The following is a 25511-nucleotide window of genomic DNA, read 5'->3' as shown; positions in this document are numbered from 1 at the left end:
AAATTGATATTACAGTATGTTAATACAATGTGTGTCAGGGTTCTGTCAGGTTCTAGTTTTTTTCTAGACCCGTGATGACTGGATCCTGACACCCCTATCTTTTTTTTTTTTTTTTATGTGAGCGCACAGTTTTTTTGTTTTGTTTGGGGTGTTCATGGAATGGTATTTCCTGATGGTCTAGTCTTAGTTTAGTTTGAGTGTCGGAGTCCTGACATCCATGTTCTGTGCACTTCTATCAGTCTTGCATGTTTTCTGTTTGAGCACATGGTAGATCAAATTTTGTTCCCTTTCATGGGAACATCGGCGCTGCGTAAGCGCTTTGGGAACGCCTCTGCGTGTTACGTCTTGAAGCACTCGTGAAATCGAACCAATAGTGTGACGGGACGTCAGAGCGGGTGACGTCACGGACCAGGAAACTATAAAGCACCCTTGAGAACAAAGAACGCCAGCTTCTGAAGTCTTCAGCAGCGCTCTGTGTTATCGTGTGTCTTATTTGGTGTTGTCTGTCCCTTTATATTTAAACAGCAAACAAAATATCTCTTCGTCCGAGGACAAGAGTATTTTAGTTCACCAAAGCACATATATACATACATATATATATATTAAGACACAAATGGCGAGTTCAAGCAAGCAACAGTTTGTTAAGTGTGTTCATCCCTGCCCTCGCTTCATCTCGGGCGGGGATACACACGAGATGTGCGTTGCTTGTTTGGGAGTGGAGCATGCACAGGCAGCTCTCGAGGGAGCTGTCTGTGTACATTGTGAAAAGCTAACGCTCCGTGTACTCCGATCACGCCGCGCGTTCTTATCCAGCTCCGAGGAGATGGATGTAGCGAGCGTCGGGGCTGGAGATGAGGACCCGCCATCCTCATCTCCAGCTCATGAGGAGCTTTTAGATGTTGTGACTCAGGCGGTGGCAAAGTTAAAAATAGAATGGCCAGAAGAAAGATCAGAAGCGCAAACAAAAAGCAAACTGGATGAGCGCTTTCTCCCCGCCCGATCACAGCCTCAGCCCCGGGGATTGCCGTTTTTCCACAATCTCCACACTGAGGTGTCGAGATCGTGGCATAAGCCAGCACAATTTCGTGTTTACAATCCACAAACCACTCTATATAGTAATATAGTAGGAGGTAAAGAGCACGGTTATGGGGCGATGCCTCAGGTCGAGGAGACGCTCGCGAGCTATCTCTCGCCTGAGACGGCATCGTCCCTAAAATCCCCGACTTTGCCCACCAGACCCCTGCGTACAACATCAGCGCTGGTGGGCAGGGCTTATGCCTCAGCAGGTCAGGCGGCCGCATGTCTCCACACTATGGCCATCCTCCAGGCATATCAAGCCAACCTGCTGGGGGAGATAGACGAGAGTGGCGAGGCGACTTTTGATGCGATCCAAGAGCTCAGGAAGGCTACCGACTTATCTCTCCGGGCCACCAAGGAGACGGCGAAATCAATAGGCCGCTCTATGGCAGCCCTGGTGGCCACGGAGAGACATTTATGGCTCAATCTGTCAGACATAAAAGAGCGAGATAAGTCTGTGCTTCTAGATGCACCTGTGTCTCCCCTGGGCCTCTTCGGCGACTCGGTTGCATCTGTCGTCGAGAGGTTCCAGGAGGCAAAAAGACAGTCGGCGGCCTTCCAAAAGTTCCTCCCTCGCCGCTCTGCCGAGGTTGCTGAGCGGGAGCAGCCTCGGCCGTCTACAAGCTCCTCGACTGCGCATAGAGCGCAACAAAAACAAAGTGTTGCCACCCGTGCTCCCCCGCAAAGATCTTGGGGACCGGGGAGGGCAACGCAAGCGAAGCCTTCCAGGGGTTAGACAGATCTGCGGACTGTCATTATCGCTAGGAAGGCTTCGAAGAAGTCCTGATGCCAGGGGTTCAGGACTTCTGAGGGCAGCCCCCTCCGGAGAGGGTCTTGTAAAATTAAAATCTATAATACTAACCCCTCTTCGGCGCCCTCAGGGGGCCGTTCTGCCAACCCCGTTGCTCGTGCGTTACGGGGCGCAGCGGTCCCCACCGACCCTCTGAGGAGGGCCGGTCAGCGCTTGATTCGACTTCTTCCTGCCGGCGCACCGCTCCAGGGCGTCGAGCCGAGTGCTCAAAAAACACCAGAGACCAGCCTCGAGAGGTTGGTTCGTGACAATAGATCTGAAAGACGCGTACTTTCATGTGTCAATCCATCCTTCACATTGGAAGTTCCTCAGGTTCGCTTTCGGGGGCGAAGCTTACCAATACAAGGTTCTTCCGTTTGGCCTATCTCTTTCACCCCGCACCTTCACAAAGTGCGTGGATGCGGCTTTGGCTCCGCTGAGACTCCAGGGCATCCGCGTGCTGAATTATATCGACGATTGGTTGATTCTGGCTCAATCAGAGCAACAGGCAGTTCAACATCGAGATGTAGTTCTGTCACACATGAGAAGGTTAGGGTTGAGACTCAATACCAAGAAGAGTGTGCTTCTTCCAGCTCAAACTACCAGCTATCTAGGGGTGGTTTGGAATTTCACGACGATGCAGGCACATCTGTCTCCTGCCCGGGTGAATTCTATTCTCTCAACCGTGAAAGGGGTGAAATTAGGCCAGTCACTCACTGTAAAACAGTTTCAGAAACTGTTAGGTCTGATGGCAGCCGCCTCCAACGTGATACCTTTTGGTCTGCTGCACATGAGACCGTTACAGTGGTGGCTCAGAACCAGGGGGTTTTCTCCGAGGGGAAATCCTTTTCGCACAATCAAGGTCACGCGGCGGTGCCTTCGTGCCTTGGCAGTGTGGAAGAAACCCTGGTTTCTGTCCCAAGGTCCTGTGCTGGGGGCTCCTTGTCGTCGCAAAATGCTAACGACGGATGCGTCTCTCACAGGCTGGGGAGCGATCATGAGTGGTCGCCCAGCTCAGGGTCTTTGGGGGGACCATCATCGTTCCTGGCATATAAATCAGCTGGAGATGATGGCGGTATTTCGAGCACTCAAATACTTCCTCCCAGACCTAAGGGGCCATCATGTGTTAGTTCGTACAGACAACATGTCAGTGGTCTCCTATATCAACCATCAGGGGGGTCTGAGGTCTCGCCAGCTGTGCAAATTATCACATCAGATCCTCCTATGGTCCCAGGAAAAATTTCTCTCTCTGAGAGCAGCTCATATCCCGGGACATCAAAATGTGGGGGCAGACATCCTGTCGAGGCAGGGGCCGAGGCCCGGGGAATGGAGGCTCCACCCCGAGGTGGTGGAGCTGATATGGAAGAATTTCGGTCGCGCAGAAGTCGACTTGTTTGCCTCGAAAGAGACGTCTCATTGCCCGTTGTGGTATTCTTTGACTCAATGGTACAGACGTGGCCGAGGCTGCGCCTGTACGCATTTCCCCCGATTGCTCTGCTCCCCGGAGTTCTGGAGAGGGTTCGACGGGACGGGGTCCGTCTAATAGTGGTAGCCCCGTTCTGGCCGACCCGGATATGGTTCACGGATCTAGTATCCCTCTTAGAAGGCTCCCCTATGGAGATTCCAATCAGGCAGGACCTTCTGTCTCAAGCGGGCGGCTCAATAGTTCACCCCCGCCCAGAGATATGGAAATTGTGGGCCTGGCCCCTGAGGGGGCCGAGCTCATAGAATCTGGTCTCTCAACTGAGGTTGTAGAGACCATTCTCCACTCCAGAGCTCCATCCACGAGAAAACTTTATGCGTATAAGTGGAAGCTGTTTGCTACTTGGTGTAGCCGATTACAGGTGGATCCGTTCCACTCTTCCATCAGTCATGTACTGCAATTTCTCCAAGAAAAATTCTCGGATGGTTTAACCCCTTCTACATTGAAGGTATATATTGCAGCGATTTCTGCTTATCACGCTAAAATAGAAGGCGTTTCTGTGGGTAGAAACCCTTTAGTCATACGTTTTCTCCGTGCTACTCAGAGGCTGAGGCCTGTGGTACGCACAAAAACTCCGTCCTGGGACCTAGCCATTGTGTTGGAAGGGTTGGCTGCGGCTCCCTTTGAACCTTTGGAAGAAGTGTCTGAGAAGTTTCTCACTTTGAAAACGTCTCGGGTTACAGATGTAACCCTGGTTCCCTGAGTAGGGAACGAGACGCTGCGTGACAACGCATTGGGAACCTTCTGCGTGATGTCGTCACTGAAGCACTCATGTATCTAACCAATCGCGTAGCGAGACGTCAGAGACGGGTGACGTCACGGACCAGGAAACTATAAAGCACACCCGGATGCAGAGCACGGTAGCTTCTGGATAAGTCTGAAGCAAGCACTCACAAGTGTGCAGGGGTACGGCAAGAGACGCAGCGTCTCGTTCCCTACTCAGGGAACCAGGGTTACATCTGTAACCCGAGACGTTCCCTTTCATGGGAACTATCGACGCTGCGTGACAACGCATTGGGAACGCAATCCCAACTGAGCCGTAGCTCAAACACTTGTCAAAGTTATCTTGACAACCCGGAGGACCCCAGAGTGGAGCCGATATTAAAGTTATAATACTTAATAAATGTGTGCTGGTATGACCATCCAGCTGCATCACATATATCACCCATGGAAACTCCTGACATCAAAGCTTTTGATGCCGCCATACCCCTAGTTGAATGGGCGCGAACATTCAAAGGAGAAGGCTGTCCGGCCGCTTCATAGGCAAGTGAGATGGCCTCGACCACCCACTTGCTCATTCTCTGCTTCGATGCTGGGCCGCCTTTTTTAGGGGACCCATAACAGACAAACAATTGATCTGACTTACGCCACAGGGCAGCTCTGTGGACATAAGCATCCAAAGTCCTTACTGGGCACAGCAGATTAAATTTTTCCTGATCCACAGATACAAATGGAGGAGGATAGAAGGCCTGAAGCACAATGGGGCCTGGGACATTGGTAGGGACCTTTGGGACATAACCCGGTCTAGGATACAGGAATGCTTTCACCATTCCTGGAGCAAATTCAAGAAAAGAAGGAGCAACAGAAAGTGCTTGTAAGTCTCCTATCCGCTTCAGAGAAGTGATAGCCAATAAAAGAATCGTTTTAAGAGTGAGGAACCTCTCAGGAACCTCCTCTAGTGGTTCAAAGGGAGCCTCAGCTAACCCCTGTAAGACCACGGCCAAGTCCCAGGCCGGAACCCTTGTGCGCACTGGAGGCCTCAACCTCAATGTGCCACGGAGGAAGCATGTGACAAGGGGGTCTCGCCCTACCGAGATATTCCCCTCAAGAGGAGCATGTTATGCTGAAATTGCTGCAATGTAAACCTTCAAGGTTGAGTGAGATAGGCCCTCCGAGAATTTTTCCTGGAGGAATTTTAGCACACAGCTAATAGAAGAAAGGACAGGGTCCGTATTATTGTTTCTACACCAGGTAGAAAACAAATTCCATTTGTAGGCATGCAACTTCCTCATGGCGGCAGCATGGGTCCCTGGGACAGGAATCAAGGCTTTTTCCACATGACCCGAGCACGAAGGCATCGCTGCGTGACTTCGATCATGCGAAAAGGGTTTCCCCTCAGGGAAAACCCCTTGGTCCTGTGCCACCACTGTAAGGGTCTCATGTGCAGAAGGCCAATAGTAATCACGTTGGACGCAGCTGCCATCAGACCCAACAGTCTCTGAAACTGTTTTACAGTGAGAGTGGTTCGAAGGGAGCCTCAGCTAACCCTTGTAATACCACAGCTAGGTCCCAGGCTGGCCTCAACCTCAGTGTGCCACAGAGGAAGCGAGTAACGAGGGGGTCTCGACCCACCGAGAAGCCACCCTCAAGAGAAGCATGAAAGGCTGAGATAGCCGCAACGTAAACCTTCAAGGTTGAAGGCGATAGGCCCTCCGATAATTTTTCTTGGAGAAATCTTAGCACAAAGCTGATAGGAGGGTGGACAGAGTCCATATTATTCTGTCTGCACCAAGCAGAAAATAAATTCCGTTTATAGGAATAAAGCTTCCTCGTGGCGGGAGCTCTGGAGTTAAGGATGGTCTCCACAACCTCAGTTGGAAGACCAGCATCTATGAGCCTGGCCCCCTCAGAGGCTAGGCCCATAGCTTCCACAGTTCTGGGCGGGGATGTATTATCGAGCCGCCCGCTTGCGACAGGAGGTCCTGTCTAAGGGAAAGCTCCATTGGGGAGCCGTCTAGTAAGGACACTAGGTCCGAGAACCATATTCTGGTTGGCCAGAAGGGGGCAACCAGTATTAGGCTGACCCCTTCCCGGCGTACTTTCTCCAGAACTCCCGGGAGCAAGGTTATCGGGGGAAATGCATACAGATGTAGCCTCGGCCACGTCTGTACCATGGTATCCAGACCCAGAGGTGCTGGATGTGTTCGGGAGTACCAGAGTGGTCACTGGGTTGACTCTCCCAAAGCAAATAGGTCGACTTCCGCTCGACCAAAATTTTTCCATAGGAGATCCACCACTTCTGGGTGGAGTCTCCACTCCCCGGGCCTCGGCCCCTGCCTCGACAGGGCGTCTGCTCCCTTTATACCCCAGGATGAAAGCTGGCTTCAGAGAGAGCAGCTTCCCTAGGGACCATAGGAGGATCCGACAGGCCAAGTAGTAAAGTTGGCAAGATCGCAGACCCCCCTGATGGTTTATATATAAGACCACTGCCGTGTTGTCCGTGCGGACCAACACGTGATGGCCTCTCTGGTCTGGGAGAAAGTGTTTTAATGCTAGAAACACCACCATCATCTCCAACCGATTTATGTGCCGGCCTGGTATGCAGAAAGGCTTTCACCATACCAGGTGCAAACTGCTGACAGCGCTTGTAAATCACCAATTCTCTTCAAAGAAGAGATGGCCAGGAGAAAGATAGTTTTAAGTGTCAAGAACTTGTCTGACACCTTCCAGGACCTCCCATAGACCCTGAGCTGAGCGACCACTCATGATCGCCCCCCAGCCCGTGAGGGAGGCATCTGTCGTAAGCATTACACGACGACCAGAAGTCCCCAGCACGGGTACCTGGGACAGGAACCAGGGATCTTTCCACATGGCCAGAGCACGAAGGCATTGCCGCGCGACTTTTGATCATGCGAAAAGGATTTCCCCTCTGAGAAAATCCCCTGGTCCTGAGCCACCACTGTAAGAGTCATATGTGCAGAAGGCCAAAAAGGTATGACGTTGGACACAGCTGCCATAAGACCCAACAGTTTCTGGAACTGTTTTACAGTGAGTGACTGGCCTAACTTCACCCCTTTCACGGCTGCGAGAATGGAACTCACACGAGCAGGAAACAAATGTGCCTGCATCATGGTGGAGTCCCAAACTACACCTAGATAAGTGGTAGTCTGAGCCGGAACTAGCACACTCTTTTTTTTTTTTTTTTCTTTTTTTTTTTTGGCATTCAGCCTCAGCCCGAGCCTTTTCATGTGGTACAGAGCAGCATCTCGATGCTGAACTGCTAGTTGCTCTGATTGAGCTAGAATCACTTTCTATGTAATTCAGTACGCGGATGCCCTGGAGTCTCAGTGGAGCCAGCACTGCATCCACGCACTTCGTGAATGTGCAGGGTGATAATAACAGGCCGAAAGGAAGAACCCTGTATTGGTAAGCTTTGCCCCCGAAAGCAAACATGAGGAACTTCCTATGGGAAGGATGGATGGAAACCTGAAAGTATGCCTCTCTCAGGTCTATCGCCACAAACCAGTCCTTGGACCTGATCTGTGGGATAATCTGTTTAAGTGTAAGCATCTTGAATTTGAGCTTTCGTATTGAGTGATTTAACATGTAAATCTATGATAGGACACATCCTTCTTTGGAACAATGAAGTAGCGGCTGTAGAAGCCTGACAGCTTGCTGGGAGGAGGAACCCTTTCTATAGCTCCATTTCGCAAGAGTGTCATAACCTCTTGTTCCATAACCAGAGACTGCTTGGGGGTCACCACTATGGGAAAGACCCCATTGAATCTGGGCGGGCGAGACCCTGTAACCCTCTGATGAGCAGCATCCATTTTGATATATTCGGTAGAAGTTTCCATTCTACCATAAAATCTACTAAGGGAACCAGTCTCTCGAGACTGACCTCTGGTGTTTTTGAGCACTCGATTCAACGTTCTGGAGCGGCGCACCGGCAGAAAACAGACGAATCAAGTCATAACCGGCTCTCCTCGGAGAGTCGGTGGAGACCGTTGTGCCCTGACGCACACTGGGTGGCAGGGTTAGCATAACGGCCCCCTGAGGGCGCCAAAGGGGGACGGGTGTCAGATATTCTAACACAGGACCCCCTCCGGAGGGGGCTGCCCTCATGGATCCTGGCCCACAGATGTCAGGACCTCTTTGAAGCCTTCTTGGTGGTAATAACAGTCCGCAGATCTGTCCTACTTCACAAGGACTTCAGCTGTGTCACCTGTCCCGGTCCCCAAGCTTTCTGCGGGGGAGCAAGGGTGGTGACACCCTTTTCTTTTAAATTCCTCAGAATTTAATGTATTCAATATTTCATTTAATCCTTAAATTAAATGCAGCCCAAAACAGTCAAAAATGACAGGCTGAATATATTAGAATACAAAGAGAATTATAGCTCGTAATAGTTTGCAAGGTATTATAGGGAAAGAGAGAAAGGGAAACTCCCCTCTACTCAGTTCCCTCCAGATATATATATTATGTATAAACATTATATACAATATATACTACGTGCACGCAATCTATGCGCAGCCTTGGCAAACGCAAGATCCGAGCGAGCCGTATATTTTTTGTTGCACACTTAATCTACGCGCTGCCTCGGCAAACGCGAGATTCGAGCTATATATTCCTTATTGCAGGCTTAATCCACGCGCTGCCTCGGCAAACGCGAGATCTAAGCCTCGTGTTAGACTTTTATTCCCTCGAGAATAAAGCCAACAGGAGTGGAGATAAAAACTCCCGCTAGTTCATTTCTTTTACACTCCGGGACATTTTTATGAATGAACCGTCAGCTGCTTTGTTTTTGAACTGACGTGCATGCTCCACTCCCTAACACGATGTGTGTGAGGTGGCGAGTCCTCAGATCGATATCACAATATCCACCTCCTCAGAGCTGGCATGTGAAATACCGGTGCCTCAACCCGGGGAAGAAACCGCAGAGCGTGCTTCCACCTGGGAGACAGTACTGAACCTGGCAGGTAAGGGCAGAGAAAGGGCAACGCCCGTCTCTAACCCCTCTGTCAGATCCATTTGTGAACCCCATGAATGGCTTCTTTTCCGCGATCCGCGGGGAACACTGGAACACAGTATTCTGAGAGCGAGTTTCTTTTTTTTTTTTTTTTTATAGTGCACACAGACGGCTCCCTCGAGAGCTGCCCAGGCTTACTCAACTCCCATTCAACTGCTGTTTCTCGCCATAATACGTGTCTTTTTTATATATATATATATATATATATATATATATATATATGGATTGGTGTGAGATACTCTTGTCCTCAGACAAAGATATCGTGACTTGTTTATATGAAATAAGACAAACAACACCAAATAAGACACACAATAACATAGAGTGCTTGCTGAAGACACAGAAGCTACCGTGCTCTGCATCCGGGTGTGCTTTATAGTTTCCTGGTCCGTGACGTCACCCGTCTCTGACGTCTCGCTACGCGATTGGTTAGATACATGAGTGCTTCAGTGACGACATCACGCAGAAGGTTCCCAATGCGTTGTCACGCAGCGTCGATAGTTCCCACGAAAGGGAACCATATTTCTTCTGGCCATAACATCTCTCAAAAGAATTGGAGATTTACAAGCACTTTCCGTTGCTCCGTCATGTCTAGACTTTGCACCTGGAATGGTCAAGGCTTTTCTGCATCCTAGACCTGGGTATATTCCCAAGGTCCCTACAAGTGTCCCGGGGCCGATTGTGCTGCAGGCCTTTTGTCCTCCACCTTTTGCAAATGCGGATCAGGAAAAACTAAATCTGCTCTGCCCAGTGAGGGCTTTAGACGCTTATGTCCACAGAGCTGCCCTGTGGCGAAAATCTGAACAATTATTTGTATGTTACGGATCTCCTAACAAAGGAGGTCCGGCGTCCAAGCAGAGAATGAGTAAGTGGGTGGTCGAGGCCATCTCGCTTGCCTATGAGTCCTCCGGGCAGCCTTCTCCGTTGGCTGTCCGGGCACATTCCACCAGGGGTATGGCTGCCTCAAAGGCTTTGATGTTGGGGGTCCCCCTCAATGACATATGTGAGGCTGCTGGGTGGTCGTCTCAGCATACCTTTATTAGGTTCTATAACCTTGACTTGGGCTCCACTCCAGGGTCCTCAGTACTGTCGTCCTGAAAGATAACAGACATGCATTTGGTCTTATGGCCTAGTTGGGATAGCGTTCCCAAAGTGCTTACGCAGCGTTGATGTTCCCATGAAAGGGAATGTCTCGGGTTAGGTCTGTAACCCTGGTTCCCTGAATAAGGGAACGAGACGCTGCGTAGCTTAGCCATACTCCCAGCACGCCTGTGAGCGTCTGCTTCATCCCTATTTCAGAAGCTGGCGTTCTTTGTTCTCAAGGGTGCTTTATAGTTTCCTGGTCCGTGACGTCACCCGCTCTGACGTCCCGTCACACTATTGGTTCGATTTCACGAGTGCTTCAAGACGTAACACGCAGAGGCGTTCCCAAAGCGCTTACGCAGCGTCTCGTTCCCTTATTCAGGGAACCAGGGTTACAGACGTAACCCGAGACGTTTGCCATGTGCTCTTCGGTCTTACCTTGTTTGTGTGAGCATGTTTGTTTGCTATGTGCTTAGTTTCTGTGTGCCATGTGCTCTTCTTGTCTGTCTTTTGTCTTGTGCCTGCCCCCTGTTACCTTGTTATTAGTTCAATTTCCCCACCTGCTTATCTTCGTTACCCTCCTTATTTCCTTCCCTACTTCTTCCTGAATGCACTCGATAATGTCCACTATGGTTTCACACACAATTACAAATGTCTGTCCCCTCAAATACTGCCCTATTTAAGGGTACAGGGGGCAATTTTGGACACAGTCCCTATCTTGTACTTGTTTGTTATGGTTATTCACAGCATATACAGTAGGTGTTCACAAGGCCTAAAAATACTATAAAAGCACTATAACACACCAAAGGGCGAGCTCTGTGGGAAGTTCAACATCCAAAACATCCAAAGCACGTGCCCTGAAAGCTGTGTCTCAAACAGTGCTCGGATACTAAGTTAAGCTCTCTTTCATGCCTTCCTGTGCTTGAACGAACATATTTACATAAAATGCCAGTCTCAGTGAGTATCCTAGTAAACATAGTTGGTTGTCTTCAGTTAAGAAAGAAAATTTATGATCCGTTTGTGCATTTGATCTTAAAGTGACAGCATCCTGCTGTCTGCGTTTTTAATGTAAACCAAACAAAAGGGAAAAAAAATAAGTCACTGCTCTTAAAAAGGATGTACTATGTACTATGCAGTGTTATTTATTTAAGTAGCCTACTTTATTAAATTTCTGTGCCTGAAACCTACTGTTAGACCTGCATGAAAAGCACTGTTTATTTAATTTTTATCTTTGTTGCATTGTATTTATTTGTGCTTTTGCTTTTTTATTACTGTTTATTTAGGCTGTTAAAATTATATTAATTAAGCTATTACAATTTCAATACCACAGCAAAAATTGACTGTTCATGTAATCCTGTTACCCCTTGGCCCTGCCTTCCTACACCGGGTTCCATTTTGTTGGCTTGTGTATGCCCTGGACTGTTTTCCTCATGCTGTATTGTTTTTGTTTTTGTTTTTTATTTTTACAATGTAAAGCCTATTGTTTACTCTGCGACTAAGTCCTCCTCTCATCACTCATTCTCACCTGACAGAGTGATATTTGGGTTGGGTTGGCTGGGTTCCAAAAGCATCAGCCTGAATGGAAAATGGATCAGGGCTGTACAGCCCCAAAAATTATATTTTAAACAATAATAATAATTATTATTATTATTATTATTATTATTTGTAAATATTTTCATAATTTAAATCTTTCATTTCATTGAATGGGGTGACTTTTTAATGTGTATGTGTAATTAAAGCTTACATTGTATGTGACAAAAAAGGCAGTTAATCAATAATGCCTGTGAAAAAAAATAAATTTCATATTGCAAAGAACTTGTTTGAACTGAATAGAATCAACATTGAACTGACTAAAACTTCAGCTGAATAATACGTATCTTCTCTAGAGCTGCATATAGGTGAATTGAGCTCATTTTATAATAACTTTTACATAGTTATTGATTTGAGCTAAATAAACACTGACCTGACTTGAGCTGAATATTGACACTATTGTCTTCTATAGAGCTGCTTTACAGCAGAATTTTAATTTGTCTCCTGTTTGATGAGGTTTACATTTATTGATCGTTAATTTCCTGTTTATTACTGTGAAGCTGTTTTGAAACAACCAAGGCACTAAATAAATAAAGTGAATTGACTTAAAGCTGTTTGTGTGGTGAGAAATGACTGTGTGATGTTTTTGGATTGTCAGGAACTGGAGAAGGAGCGGACTGACTTGCTAGAGGATGTGACGGCCAATAAACGTAAAATGAAGGAACTGGAGGATAATCTACTTTTTAGGCTGACCAGCACGCAGGGCTCGCTGGTGGATGATGAGAGCCTTATCATAGTGCTGGGAAACACCAAACGCACTGCAGAGGAGGTCACACAGAAACTCCAGATCGCTGCTGAGACTGAGATCCAGATCAATGCGGCCCGTGAGGAATATAGACCTGGTGGGCACTTAGAGCTTTGTCTTTCCTTTAAGGCTTTTTTCAAAGATGCATAGAAAATTTTGATTCATCTCTTCTTCCTCTAGTTTGTTAGTCTTAAGATGTGACAATGTATACAGTAAATTATCAGAATAACCACAATCTGTTAAACTCACTGATTTCTGTAAATAGTTAATGTTTGATAAATTTTACACCCAGTACCGATATAAGGGCTGTCAAGCCATATATATTTTTTTTATCTAATTAATTACATGATGTGCTGATTAATTAATCTAATTTATGGACCATTGGTTTAACCAATTGAGTCACTCAAAATACGGATTCCTTTAAAAACGAAACACAGCTGTGTGTTGCTCGGAGACACGCAACAGTTCTGGTCTGGCTTTAGGTAATTTTCACTGGTGAAATTGAGCAAAAACAGACAATTTAATTTTTTTTGTCTAAAATATAACACAATATTAAATTCTTATCTATTAAACTGTTGTATAAAATCACTATCACATTTGCACTCTTGGTAAGTACTTTATAACATGATATTTTTCCATAACTAATTAATTAAATTAATGGTTAAATTCAGCAGCCCTAATTAATATACATCTCAGATGAGCCAATCACAAGTGGACAACACTAAATTAAAGTGTAAATAGGTTCCAAATTGGATAAGTAATATGTTATAATGTACCGTGTAGTGTACCGTAATGATACTCTTCCCTTGAAGTCCAATGGCAAAGGGGTCATGTCTAGTTGCATCTGAGAGTACTGTTAATACCAGATGTAAATATATCTATCTCTTTTTTTTCTGAGTGTAGTTGCCACAAGAGGAAGCATCTTGTACTTTCTGATCACAGAGATGAGCATGGTGAATGTGATGTATCAGAGCTCCCTGCGCCAGTTCCTGGGCTTGTTCGACTTGTCCTTGGCAAAGTAAAACTCATTTATTATTTTATACCTCATTTTTTAATTTTTTTTTAAAGACAAAATGGCATGTTTTTCAGTCTTCTTCACCCAGCCAACATTTCATGATGGGGCCAGTGTAGGCTTAAAGGATTAGAAAAGGCTTAAGGGGTTAAAAAAGGCCTTCTGAAGTGAAAAAAATCCATATTTAACAAGTTATGAAGTCAAATATCTAGCTTCCGCCAGACTACCTTCTGTATTCAAGTTACTCAGAAAGTGTAAACTGGCATCACGTCAGTTACACTTTTTTTGTAAGTTGAATAGGGAAGGCATAGGAAGTAGTGTAAGCGTTTTGAACTGCTAGAGTTTTCTTCGTAAAATAGGGAAAGCCGGTAGAGTTGTCAAAAGTACTATCGATACTGAAATTTTAAAAAGTGTGATGCTTTGAGCGCTGTTGAGTGGATTCGTAAACATCTCTGATTGGCCAGTGTGTTCGCATGCTCATCGGATATATCTTTGACAGGCTACAATGATCAATACATGGCAGCATTTGAAAGCATACGGAGGTGTTTGAATTTGAAAGCGGGAGCATTTGAAAGCAGGCGTCTATCAATGGACTGGTCTGCGATTAGTCAGCTGCTTCTACAAACCCGATTCCAAAAATGTTGGGACACTGTACAAATTGTGAATAAAAAAGGAATGCAATAATTTACAAATCTCATAAACTTATCTATATTCTATTGTGAATAAAATATAACATATCAAATGTTGAAAGTGAGACATTTTTAAATGTCATGCCAAATATTGGCTCATTTTGGATTTCATGAGAGCTACACTTTCCAAAAAAGTTGGGGCAGGTAGCAATAAGAGGCCGGAAAAGTTAAATGTACATATAAGGAACAGCTGGAGGACCAATTTGCAACTTATTAGGTCAATTGGCAATTTAGCCTCTCAGAGTGGCAGTGTCTCTCAGAAGTCAAGATGGGCAGAAGATCACCAATTCCACCAATGCTGCGGTGAAAAATAGTGGAGCAATATCAGAAAGGAGTTTCTCAGAGTTATCATCATCTACAGTGCATAATATCATCCAAAGTTTCAGAGAATCTGGAACTATCTCTGTGCGTAAGGGTCACGGCCGGAAAACCATACTGGATGCCCTTGATCTTCGGGCCCTTAGACGGCACTGCATCACATACAGGAATGCTACTGTAATGGAAATCACAACATGGGCTCAGGAATACTTCCAGAAAACATTGAACACAATCCACCGCGCCATTCGCCGGCTAAAACTCTATAGGTCAAAAAAGAAGCCATATCTAAACATGATCCAGAAACGCAGGCATTTTCTCTGGGCCAAGGCTCATTTAAAATGGACTGTGGCAAAGTGGAAAACTGTTCTGTGGTCAGACAAATCAAAATTTGAAGTTCTTTTTGGAAAACTGGGACGCCATGTCATCCGGACTAAAGAGGACAAGGACAACCCAAGTTGTTATCAGCGCTCAGTTCAGAAGCCTGCATCTCTGATGGTATGGGGTTGCATGAGTGCGTGTGGCATGGGCAGCTCACACATCTGGAAAGGCACCATCAGTGCTGAAAGGTGTATCCAAGTTCTAGAAAAACATATGCTCCCATTCAGACGTCGTCTCTTTCAGGGAAGACCTTGCATTTTCCAACATGACAATGCCAGACCACATACTGCATCAATTACAACATCATGGCTGCGTAGAAGGATATGGGTACTGAAATGGCCAGCCTGCAGTCCAGATCTTTCACCCATAGAAAACATTTGGCGCATCATAAAGAGGAAGATGCGACAAAGAAGACCGAAGACAGTTGAGCAACTAAAAGCCTGTATTAGGCAAGAATGGGACAACATTCCTATTCCTAAACTTGAGCAACTTGTCTCCTCAGTCCCCAGACGATTGCAGACTGTTATAAAAAGAAGAGGGGATGCCACACAGTGGTAAACATGGCCTTGTCCCAACTTTTTTGAGATGTGTTGATGCCATGAAACTTATTTTTCCCTTAAAATTATACATTTTCTCAGTTTAAACATTTGATATGTCATCTATGTTGTAATCTGAATAAAATATTGAAATTTGAAACTTCCACATTATTGCATTCTGTTTTTATTCACAATTTGTACAGTGCCCCAACTTTTTTGGAATTGGGTTTGTAAATGCTCCTGTGTATATCTGTGTAAGTGCTTGGTGAAGAGCTTCATTGATGACAATTTACAAAGTTTTTACAGCGTTGATCATTGAAGCCTATCACAGACATATCCAATGAGCTAATGGCAAATCAGAAGTGTACGTATCCACTCAACAGTGCTCAAAGCATCACGTTTTTAAAATTTCAGTACCAACTAGGTACCGAAGTCAGTACTTTTGACAACTAGATATATAAATTTTTTTTTTGGACAAACGCATTGCTTTGCTTCAAAAGGCCTTTATTAACCCCTCCTGAGCCGTGTGAAATATGTTTATGATGGATGGATGTGGATGGAGACATTTTCTTCAGCTCATGCTCATTTGGTAAAGCTTACTGCCATTACAAAGCTTGGATGCATCAGGATATTTATTAATATTTCTCCGATTGTGTTCATCAGAAAAAAGAAAGTCAAATACACCTAGGATGGCTTGAGGGTGAGTAAAGCTTGGGGTGATTTTCATTTGAAAATGAAATAATCCTTTAAGGTATGGGCCCCAAATGGTTTTGTCCAATTGTTAAATGTCGGTTCTGAATTAACCCTAGTCAGACTTTATATGAAATTCATATGGGCTAATTCAGATGGGGCCGATATGGAGCCTGTGGACAAACCCATTTAGGGCCCATACCTCAAGCCGATATTGTGGCTACATAAGCCCCAACATGGAATATTAATTTGGGTGATGTTAAAATGTAAATTTAAATGATATTGGTTTTATAAACTAATGCCTGTTGATCATATTTTCCATGTGAGATGTGAAAGTGCAGTAAATAAGCTTCTACATAAATTGCAACCTTGTGTCTTTTTCTTGGGGAGTAGGTCCTCAAAGAGTCCAATTACAAGCAAGCGGATCGCTAACATCATCGAGTACATGACCTTCGAGGTGCACAGGTACGCAGCTCGGGGTTTGTATGAAGAACATAAGTTCCTGTTCACCCTGCTGCTCACTCTCAAGATCGACATGCAGAGCAACAGGGTCAAACACGAGGAGTTCCTGACCCTTATTAAAGGTCAGAAACCAACCTGATTCCCACAAGTCATTCTCTCTGTCTCTTTTTTTTGTTTTGTTTTTTGTTTTTTTGACCTGGTCTCCTCCACCTTTTAGTTTCTTTATTTTCTAAGTTCTCCAATAAGAGAATAATCCATTTGTCTTACTAACATTCCTGAATATATATAACAAGTTCAAACACTGTCTCATTTTTTATTATTATATATCCATTATTAATAGGGTACAGGCAGGTTTTAAGGCAGTCTGTTGGAGTGCCAGGTTTAGTCAGAACTGAGCAGCAGGAACACATCAGAGCCAGGCTTCTACATCTATTAGTGTGCTATGAAAGAAACACAGAGGTGCCTTGTGACACCGTTGTGAGATTGACAGCCAGTACGTATTATGTAAGGCTAATGCAGTACATTGTGTTGCATACTTGCATGAATTGAGACATACTGTGCATTAATATAGATTAATATGTGCATTTTTTGAAGGAATGTTCCAGGTTCAGTACAATATAACATACACCATATTTCAAAAGCCACAAGACTTTAAACATTACACTCTAACATGAGATTGAGGTGAGAATCACATACTAGGAAATGTTATATAAAATATTTTAACTCCTGTTGTGACCATGTAAATCTAGCAAACATAAAGACATGAACGAATAATATAGATGAATATGGACCTCTCTGAAGTAGGTGTCGAAATGTTAACAATATTTCTAAATAGTCCTTTAAAGGAACACTCCACTTTTTTTGAAAATAGGCTCATTTTCCAACTCCCCTAGAGTTAAACAGTTGAGTTTTACCGTTTTCGAATCCATTCAGCCGATCTCCGGTTCTGGCGGTACCACTTTTAGCATAGCTTAGCATAGTTCATTGAATCTGATTAGACCGTTAGCATTACGCTTAAAAATAACCAAAGAGTTTTGATATTTTTCCTATTTAAAACTTGACTCTTCTGTAGTTAAATCGTGTACTAAGACCGACGGAAAATAAAAAGTTGCGATTTTCTAGGCTGATATGGCTAGGAACTATACTCTCATTCAGGCGTAATAATCAAGGAACTTTGCTGCCGTTCCATGGCTGCAGCAGTGCAATGATATTACGCAGCGCCCGTGAGCACGTTCCCTGTGCAAGCAGGGGCTCACGGGCGCTGCGTAATATCATTGCACTGCTGCAAAAAAGTGGAGTGTTCCTTTAAGTTATGGAAATTTCAAGAATTAATTTAACATTCTACTAACTATAAGTAACTTTGCAACTATATCAATAATCAAGAATGTTTTCCTTGCCAGTTCTGGCCAAGATGATGTCTCACAAATCTGTAAAGTTTGGGACGGTGTTTTTCATGTGCAAAGAAGTCTGGCAGGAAATGTTTTAGTATTGATAAACCACCTTGACAGGAAATGAGCAAAAACTGTGAAACAAACAAAAACAAATAAACAGTTAATGTTCATGTTCTTACATTTTTTAAATAGTTTGCTCAAACATAAAATGTAAAAAGGGGAAGGTAGGAATATCAGTGATAAATTACTGAATTTGTGCTTTAATTAAAATAATAATAAGAAGGTTTGGGATCACAACATTGGTCTATCAATGACCATCCATGTCCCCACACCAAATGTTGGCGTAATGTATTTTTTAGTAAAAGGAGCTGGATGAAACATTTTGAATGCCATCAGTCTACAAACTGACTTGTGATGCAGCCTGGAATAAATCACACTCTGTCTGTTCACTTGGCCAGAGGAGGACTCACATTTGAATTTGTCTTGATGCAGTCTGCATCACTGTTTATTTTCATGCTTATTAAAGCTCTATTGAAGCTGCTTTGAAAAGCTTTATTATATAATTTTTCAATATATTAGGTGACTTGATGTTTAGTGAATTTACTGTCATTCTGAAGATTCTCTTATTCTACTAATCTGAACCCTAACCTAACAGTCTACTAATACTTTAATGAGAGTTAGTTGACATGTAGTTGTAAAGTTACTTAGTTAGTTGCACTTTATTGTGATGGTCTACTCTTGATATTCTACTGTTATCTTTGCACATATTTTTGTACAAAATTATTTTTATAAGTGCTCTAACAATCGGCTTTTCTTATGGAATGACTTGCATAAGTATGTCATTTTAAACAACTTTTTTTTTTTTTTTTTGGTTTTACTTAGAAATGAGTAGAAATTATTCTGTGTGGTCAACGATAGCTTGCCACAGATGCTGTCAGTGTAACTTGTATTGGACCCAGAATTTCTTAACTAATTCATTAACACACTCATTAACACACGGTCAAGAACAAATTCATATATACAGCAACAAGCAATGGTAATTTATGAATTATATACTTGGTTACACTGAGATCTCAAATTAAAAGCACAATAAAAGAGACTATGAAGAGAACAGACTGTGGTTTTGCCATTAGAAGCTTTTGTGAATTTTTTTTTTTTTTTTTTTCCCCTTGGTAACAAACATGCTGTCCAAAATCATATTTAATGGCTCTTTGCAATTTGTGATTTGTACATGTTGTTCATGAGGAGTCCTTGGTTAGTCTGTAGATTGATGAACTACTATATGATTATCATTCTGGTTCATGTGGTTTTGCTTCGTAAAAGCATCAGATCCAAAAATTTAATCACTGAGAGATCAGGTAGCCTTGCGGTCAGAGAAGTGGCCGATTACCCAGAAGGTCGATTTGATTCCCTGTGCTGGCAGTGCACATCAAGCCAGTTAATACCATTCTGCTCTTTAATGCACTCTCGTGAGATCCGTCTCTTTGCTGCCCTATAGTTTGTCTTGCTTTTTCCCTATAATACATGAGCTTTTCTTGAGATCATCACAAGATATTTTATTTGCAAAACAGACAAGATGAATCAATACTAAACTTACTTAAGCTGAACAATGACATCATTTTCTTCTAGAGCTGCTGTGCAGCCAAAATTATTTTCCTGCTTTGACACAATCTGCATTGTAAAAAGTACTATAAAAATAAAGGTGACTTGACATGACTACAAGAAAATAAGAGATTTTATTACTTACAAAAATGGCTAGTCAATATTTCAGTTAAAGATATTCAAAACAAGGCAAGACTCCACCCAAAACTCAATAAATGGCCACTATAACAACAAACGACAATAGACAAGAGAACTACAATTAGGAACACCGGAGGCACAGACAACAGAGGCCTGTTGCATTAAGCTAGTTGAACAAACTCAGAGTAGGTTTAGAGGCGACACATCCATATAAATCCAACCTGGTTCCGATCAGGTTTAAAAGGACTCACAACTTTCAGTATAAACATTCTCCGTCAACTCCGGTTTGATCCAGAGTTTGCAATTAATTGTGGACCTGAAAGTGTGCCACATGCAGAAAAACAGTGAACTGATTAAAAATGTAATCGACTCTCTGACAGTAGCACTGGAACAGCAGAAATGAAGCCGTTTCCTTGGTAACCTCTGTACACAAATCAGCTGTGCTTATAACAACACAGTCTAATATCTTGATATTTTATTTTATTTTTTTTATTTCCCTTATGAAAATTAAGGGAAAGCTCGGTCCTGGAGGGCCACTGTCCTGCAGAGTTTAGCTCCAAATTTCCTCAACACACCTCGCTAAATTTCTAGTATGCATAATTAGACCTTGATTAGCTGGTTCAGGTGTGTTTAATTGGGGTAGGAGCTAAACTCTGCAGGATAGTGGCCCTCCAGGACTGAGTTTGGATACCCCTGACTTAGTGTTTGAAAACTGCGTACATGTGATGTCACATTGAGGCGGGGCAATATGCTTCCTTTTAAGTCGTTTCATCCAATGCCTTTAAAAGGATGATGCCTTTTAGTCTTAGACGGTTTCATCCGATGCTTTTTTATCTGAGTCCGTTTCGTCTGATGCCTTTTAGTCTGAGGCTGTTTCGTCTGATGCCTAATTGTACAAGACCTGACACCTGACATAATCACCTGAGACCTGAAGACTTTCAGTCTGAAATTTCGTTTGTTTGAGGTCTGAGGATGTCCTAAAATGTACACCGTAAGAGTGTCAGTTTGATTTACTTCTCGCGAGAGAGCTGCACAATTCACTTCTCTGCTGGTCTTATGGTAAAATATAATGAAATTAAATGCATACATGATATAAACTCACAATTGCAGGTTATAAAGTCTGAACTGGGAGATATAAAAGAATTGTGAGATAAAAAAAAATGTTTAAAAGTTATGTACAATGTTATAGGTTTAAATATTAATATGACTATGTGTGTCCCCTATGAACTGCATACTGTATGTGGATATTATGTACCGTTTACCTCAAATTCATGCTTTAATAGTAGACTAATCATTGCAGGTTTCATCAGCCCAGTCTCTGACTTGCAACATAAATGTCTCAGTTTAGCTTCAAAGGGCGTCTTCAATGACAGTATTCTATAAAAATGAAGACTATATTTTTTGCATTCTGATTCTCACATCCAAAGCTGAAACAAATTTTTTTTTCTCTTATTCTGTGAATTTCGCCTATTTTCCTGTGTATTATACTCTAACACGCTAGTGAGAGTTAGTTGACATGTATGTGCAACAATACTTAGTCAACAGAATGTATTAAAGGGACCATCAAAATAAAGTGAAACCAAATTATTGAACAAATGAAAAAATGTCTGATACATCACGTTCACCATGCTCGTCTCCGTGATTAGAAAGTACAAGATGCTTCCTTTTTGTAGCAACTACACTCAGAAAAAGATAACACCGGGGCAATATTTCCATCTGGCATTAACAACAGTCTTAGATGCAACTAGACATGACCCCTTTGACACTGGACTTCGAAAGAAGAGCTGATTTTGTGACTACATCCATGACGTATTGCATCTTTTGTCTGACTACATGCTTTAAACCAAGTCAAAACAGTGTTCATGTCAGGCAAATGCCAGCTTTTACACTCTCCCATTTTGACAATTTGGAAATTTTTAAAAACATTTAAGCAAATCTGCTATTCTATATAGAATCACAGAGACCTACTCAAGGTCTTGAACCTACTCAAGGTCTTAGGAATTAGGCAGAGGGATGGACTTGGTTTGGCCCAAGACCCAAGTGACTAACTCTTTCTGGAGCATATTATGAGAATATAACTTTTAACAATATTAACAATTAATTCTAAGTGTTGTATACAGCTAAAATTGAGCAGTAGTAAGTTAGTTAGTATTTGATTCTAAACATATTCATCAACATGCAATAAGATCTTCAAAAAATAAAAGCTAATAAGAAACATAAATATAACTAAGAAATTCTCAAATCTCCTACACTCTGGTGCAAAATTCATGATTCTGCTTTCATAATAAAGACAAGGCAGCACTTCATGTGATATGTTTTTTTTGATGCCACCCAGGAGGTGCTTCGTTGGACCTGAAAGCCTGTCCACCCAAAGCTGCAAAGTGGATCCTGGACATAACATGGCTCAACCTGGTGGAGCTGAGCAAACTGTGGCAGTTCTCTGACATTCTAGATCAGGTGTGTGGTCAGATACTTATACACACATGGTTTCTTAAAGGATCAGACACATGGAACACATACACACACATACAGTATCTGTCGCTTTGAGCTCCCCTTCCTCATTAAATCCTTCACTGCTCCCTCTTTGCAGTAAACATGTCAATATTTGATTCATCTGGTCTACACACACATACACAGGCACAAATGCATTCACGACCACTCACTCTGACGGCTGATTGGCAGGCCATGACTGCACAGGGGAACTTCATGCTCAGTGCAGTGTGAAATGAGCTCACTTTGGCAAACTCTAAATCAATTACTTGTGGTGGAAAGAAACCAGATTAAAAGCCTTTTGTTTAATTAACCATTTCCAGAACACTGCAACTACAGAAATACTGTTAATCCACACACAAGATTTCATTTCACAATCATGACACACCAGAAATCCATGCTTTCCCAGTGTCACCATGTTTAGTCTTTGATAAGACACAACAAAGATGTTTTTGACGAATAATTTAATTAAAAACCACTTCATTTTAGATGCTATATGATATATATTAAAGGTTTAGTTAACCCAAAATTAAAGTTTGTCATCATTACTCATGCTCATGTCGTTCCAAACCTGTATGACTTTCATCTGTGTAACATAAAAGAAGATATTTTGAGAAATGGTTCAGTGTCTATTTTTTGGTTCAAACAATGGAAGTCAAATGGACTACTAACATTCTTCAACAATATTTTGTGTTCAGAGTAGAACATCATACAGATAATACACTAAAAAGTAATAGGCTAAATGATGATTTTAATTTTTAAGGTCATATGTGGGACATTAAATAATATGAATTCATAAAATATTTATAAAGCAAATGTTATTTGTTCTTTTATAAATTAAAATATAACTAAAAAGTGAGATTAATTGTAGCACCCCATAGAACATGACAGCTTCCCAAAATGATTTCATGTCAACTGTCCAAAGTAGTACCAGATTCACTCACTTTTGTATACACAAATATTAACAGATTGGGCGTCATGAGAAACAGTGGAAGAGCTGGTTTGATCGAGAGGCACCAGAGGAAGAACCAATCCCAAATGCATATGACCAGGCTCTGGACTGTTTTAGGCGGCTGCTCCTTATTCGATCCTGGTGTCCAGATAGAACCATCGCTCAGGTATGAATGAACCCATTTTTAAAGCTAGTGGATCCAGTGAAGCCATAAAATTGTTTTTAAATTTGTCATGAAAATTCTCACATTGCATATTTCATCCCAAAAATATTTCATTCTTGTAGTCTATTTTTTTGGGGCAATCAAAAATGATAATCCATGTAACAGGCAGAAGGTCCAGCCGGTGGATGTAACACTTGTGTATGTGTGTAGTATTTCTTTACTCTCTGGATATCCATCATTTAGGCAAGGCTACAACTGGTCCCCTTTCTGAGCCTGGTTTTCTCTACTACAATCAGCTGGTTCCTTTCCACCTAGCTTGCTCAGTTGTGGCTTAAAAAAGAAAATTAACATTTAGAAATATCAGTTTTGCACTTATACTATCAGATGAAAACAAAAGCTGGATTGAGCTGGAGTATATTGTCTTTGGTAGAGCTGCCTTACAGCTATTTTACAGCTGAAATTGAAATAATTTCATAATTGTTTGATTTTATATTTCCCTGTTTGTGTACACTGCTACTATGTGAAGCTGCTTTGAAACAATCTGTATTGTATAAAGTGCTATGAAAATATGACTTGATTTTTAATTGTATCAGGCTAATTACTTGTTTTCCCATGTGTAATTGAAAGGCACGAAAGTACATCATGCACTCAATGGGGGAGAGATATGCTGAGGGAGTGATTCTGGACCTGGAGAAGACCTGGGAGGAGTCAGACCCCCGCACTCCTCTCATCTGCTTCCTGTCCATGGGTTCAGACCCAACAGACTCTATCATCGCCCTGGGCAAACGACAGAGAATTGAGACTCGTTATGTCTCCATGGGTCAGGGGCAGGAAGTTCATGCACGCAAACTTCTGCAGCACTCCATGGCTAATGTATGTTTATATTCAACCATTTTTAATGTTAAAATACTTCTATCTCAGCTTAATATGCAGAGACAGCAATAAGTAAGCCATTCATGGTTTGATTCTCCAAGTGTGAACACTATGACTCTGTGTTTTGTTTGTTTGTTTGTTTGTTTGTTTGTTTGTTTGTTTGTTTGTGTATTCTGACACAGAAAAATACAGCAACATTAGCTCAGCCAATGCTGTGATTTTGGAGCCACAATATTTGTCTATTCCACTAATGGCAGACAGGGGAGAATTTGGGATGCATGTTTTGAAAAAAATAAAATAAATAATAATAATAATAATAATTTTTGCAATTCCATTTTATGGCCTTCTTATCTATATTTGTTCTTAGTAAAGTCTATATACCTGAGAACTTTCCCTAAAACAAAATCTTACTTTTTTTATACTCCTCTTTTTCCTATTAGGGAGGCTGGGCTTTACTTCAAAACTGTCATTTGGGTCTAGATTTTATGGACGAACTGATGGATACAATCACAGAGACAGACAGCGTTCATGATACCTTCAGACTGTGGATGACCACTGAGGTCCACAAACACTTTCCTATCACTCTCCTGCAAATGTCAATCAAATTCACCAATGAGCCTCCACAGGGACTGAAAGCCGGACTTAAAAGGACTTATGGAGGTGAGCCTGGCCTCTCTGGATATTTAGTCTTTATTCAGCTGTCAGTTTTCCATATGGACTTGATTCCATGTCAACCTCAGGCTGTCTCGGGTGTTTTTTTGTTTTTGTTTATTCTGCCTGATGAAAGATTGTACCATCACTTGAAGCTACTAATAGATTTGAAACATTAATGAAACTATAGAAATCTGGACTAGATGATGATGATTATTATTATTATTATTATTATTATTAGGAGCCTCATTATAAGATCATGAAAAAAAAATCAATATCTTAAAAAATGGTAATGCTTAATAATTTCTTCCAGGTATCAGTCAGGATCTTCTAGATGTGAGTAACATGGTACAGTGGAGGCCCATGTTGTATGGGGTGGCATTCCTCCATTCCACTGTCCAAGAGAGGAGAAAATATGGACCTTTGGGTTGGAACATCCCATATGAGTTCAACCAGGCAGATTTCAATGCAACCATACAGTTTGTCCAGAATCACCTGGATGATATGGACATCAAGAAGGTGAGAGTTGCATTGTAGAGCAGCTGTGTTCCTAGATCTTAATAATTAGCAAAATGAAATCAGCCAAATACATCATCAGCTTATTTCAGAAAATTTTTGTAATGTTTATTTCAGCTAATCGGTTCTATAATTATAC

At 42.6% G+C, this 25511-nt stretch overlaps 1 protein-coding gene across 2 annotated transcripts in view; it reads left to right on the top strand.

The window, feature by feature from the left end:
- dnah5 (dynein, axonemal, heavy chain 5) overlaps positions 1-25511 on the top strand; it is a 184869-nt gene that overhangs the window by 146180 nt on the left and 13178 nt on the right. For both annotated transcript variants that reach the window (XM_067392512.1, XM_067392504.1), the window contains 8 exons: positions 12365-12608; positions 13415-13529; positions 16528-16718; positions 22063-22184; positions 23186-23335; positions 23960-24205; positions 24646-24865; positions 25170-25375. In XM_067392512.1, coding sequence (XP_067248613.1) covers positions 12365-12608; positions 13415-13529; positions 16528-16718; positions 22063-22184; positions 23186-23335; positions 23960-24205; positions 24646-24865; positions 25170-25375 — 1494 coding nt within the window. The remainder of the gene's footprint in view (positions 1-12364; positions 12609-13414; positions 13530-16527; positions 16719-22062; positions 22185-23185; positions 23336-23959; positions 24206-24645; positions 24866-25169; positions 25376-25511) is intronic.

This window comes from Chanodichthys erythropterus, chromosome 2, assembly GCF_024489055.1.
Source record: "Chanodichthys erythropterus isolate Z2021 chromosome 2, ASM2448905v1, whole genome shotgun sequence".
NCBI classification, from domain to species: Eukaryota; Metazoa; Chordata; class Actinopteri; order Cypriniformes; family Xenocyprididae; genus Chanodichthys; species Chanodichthys erythropterus.
Note: the sequence above shows the minus strand (reverse complement) of the source record. Positions and strands in the feature narration are given on the sequence as shown.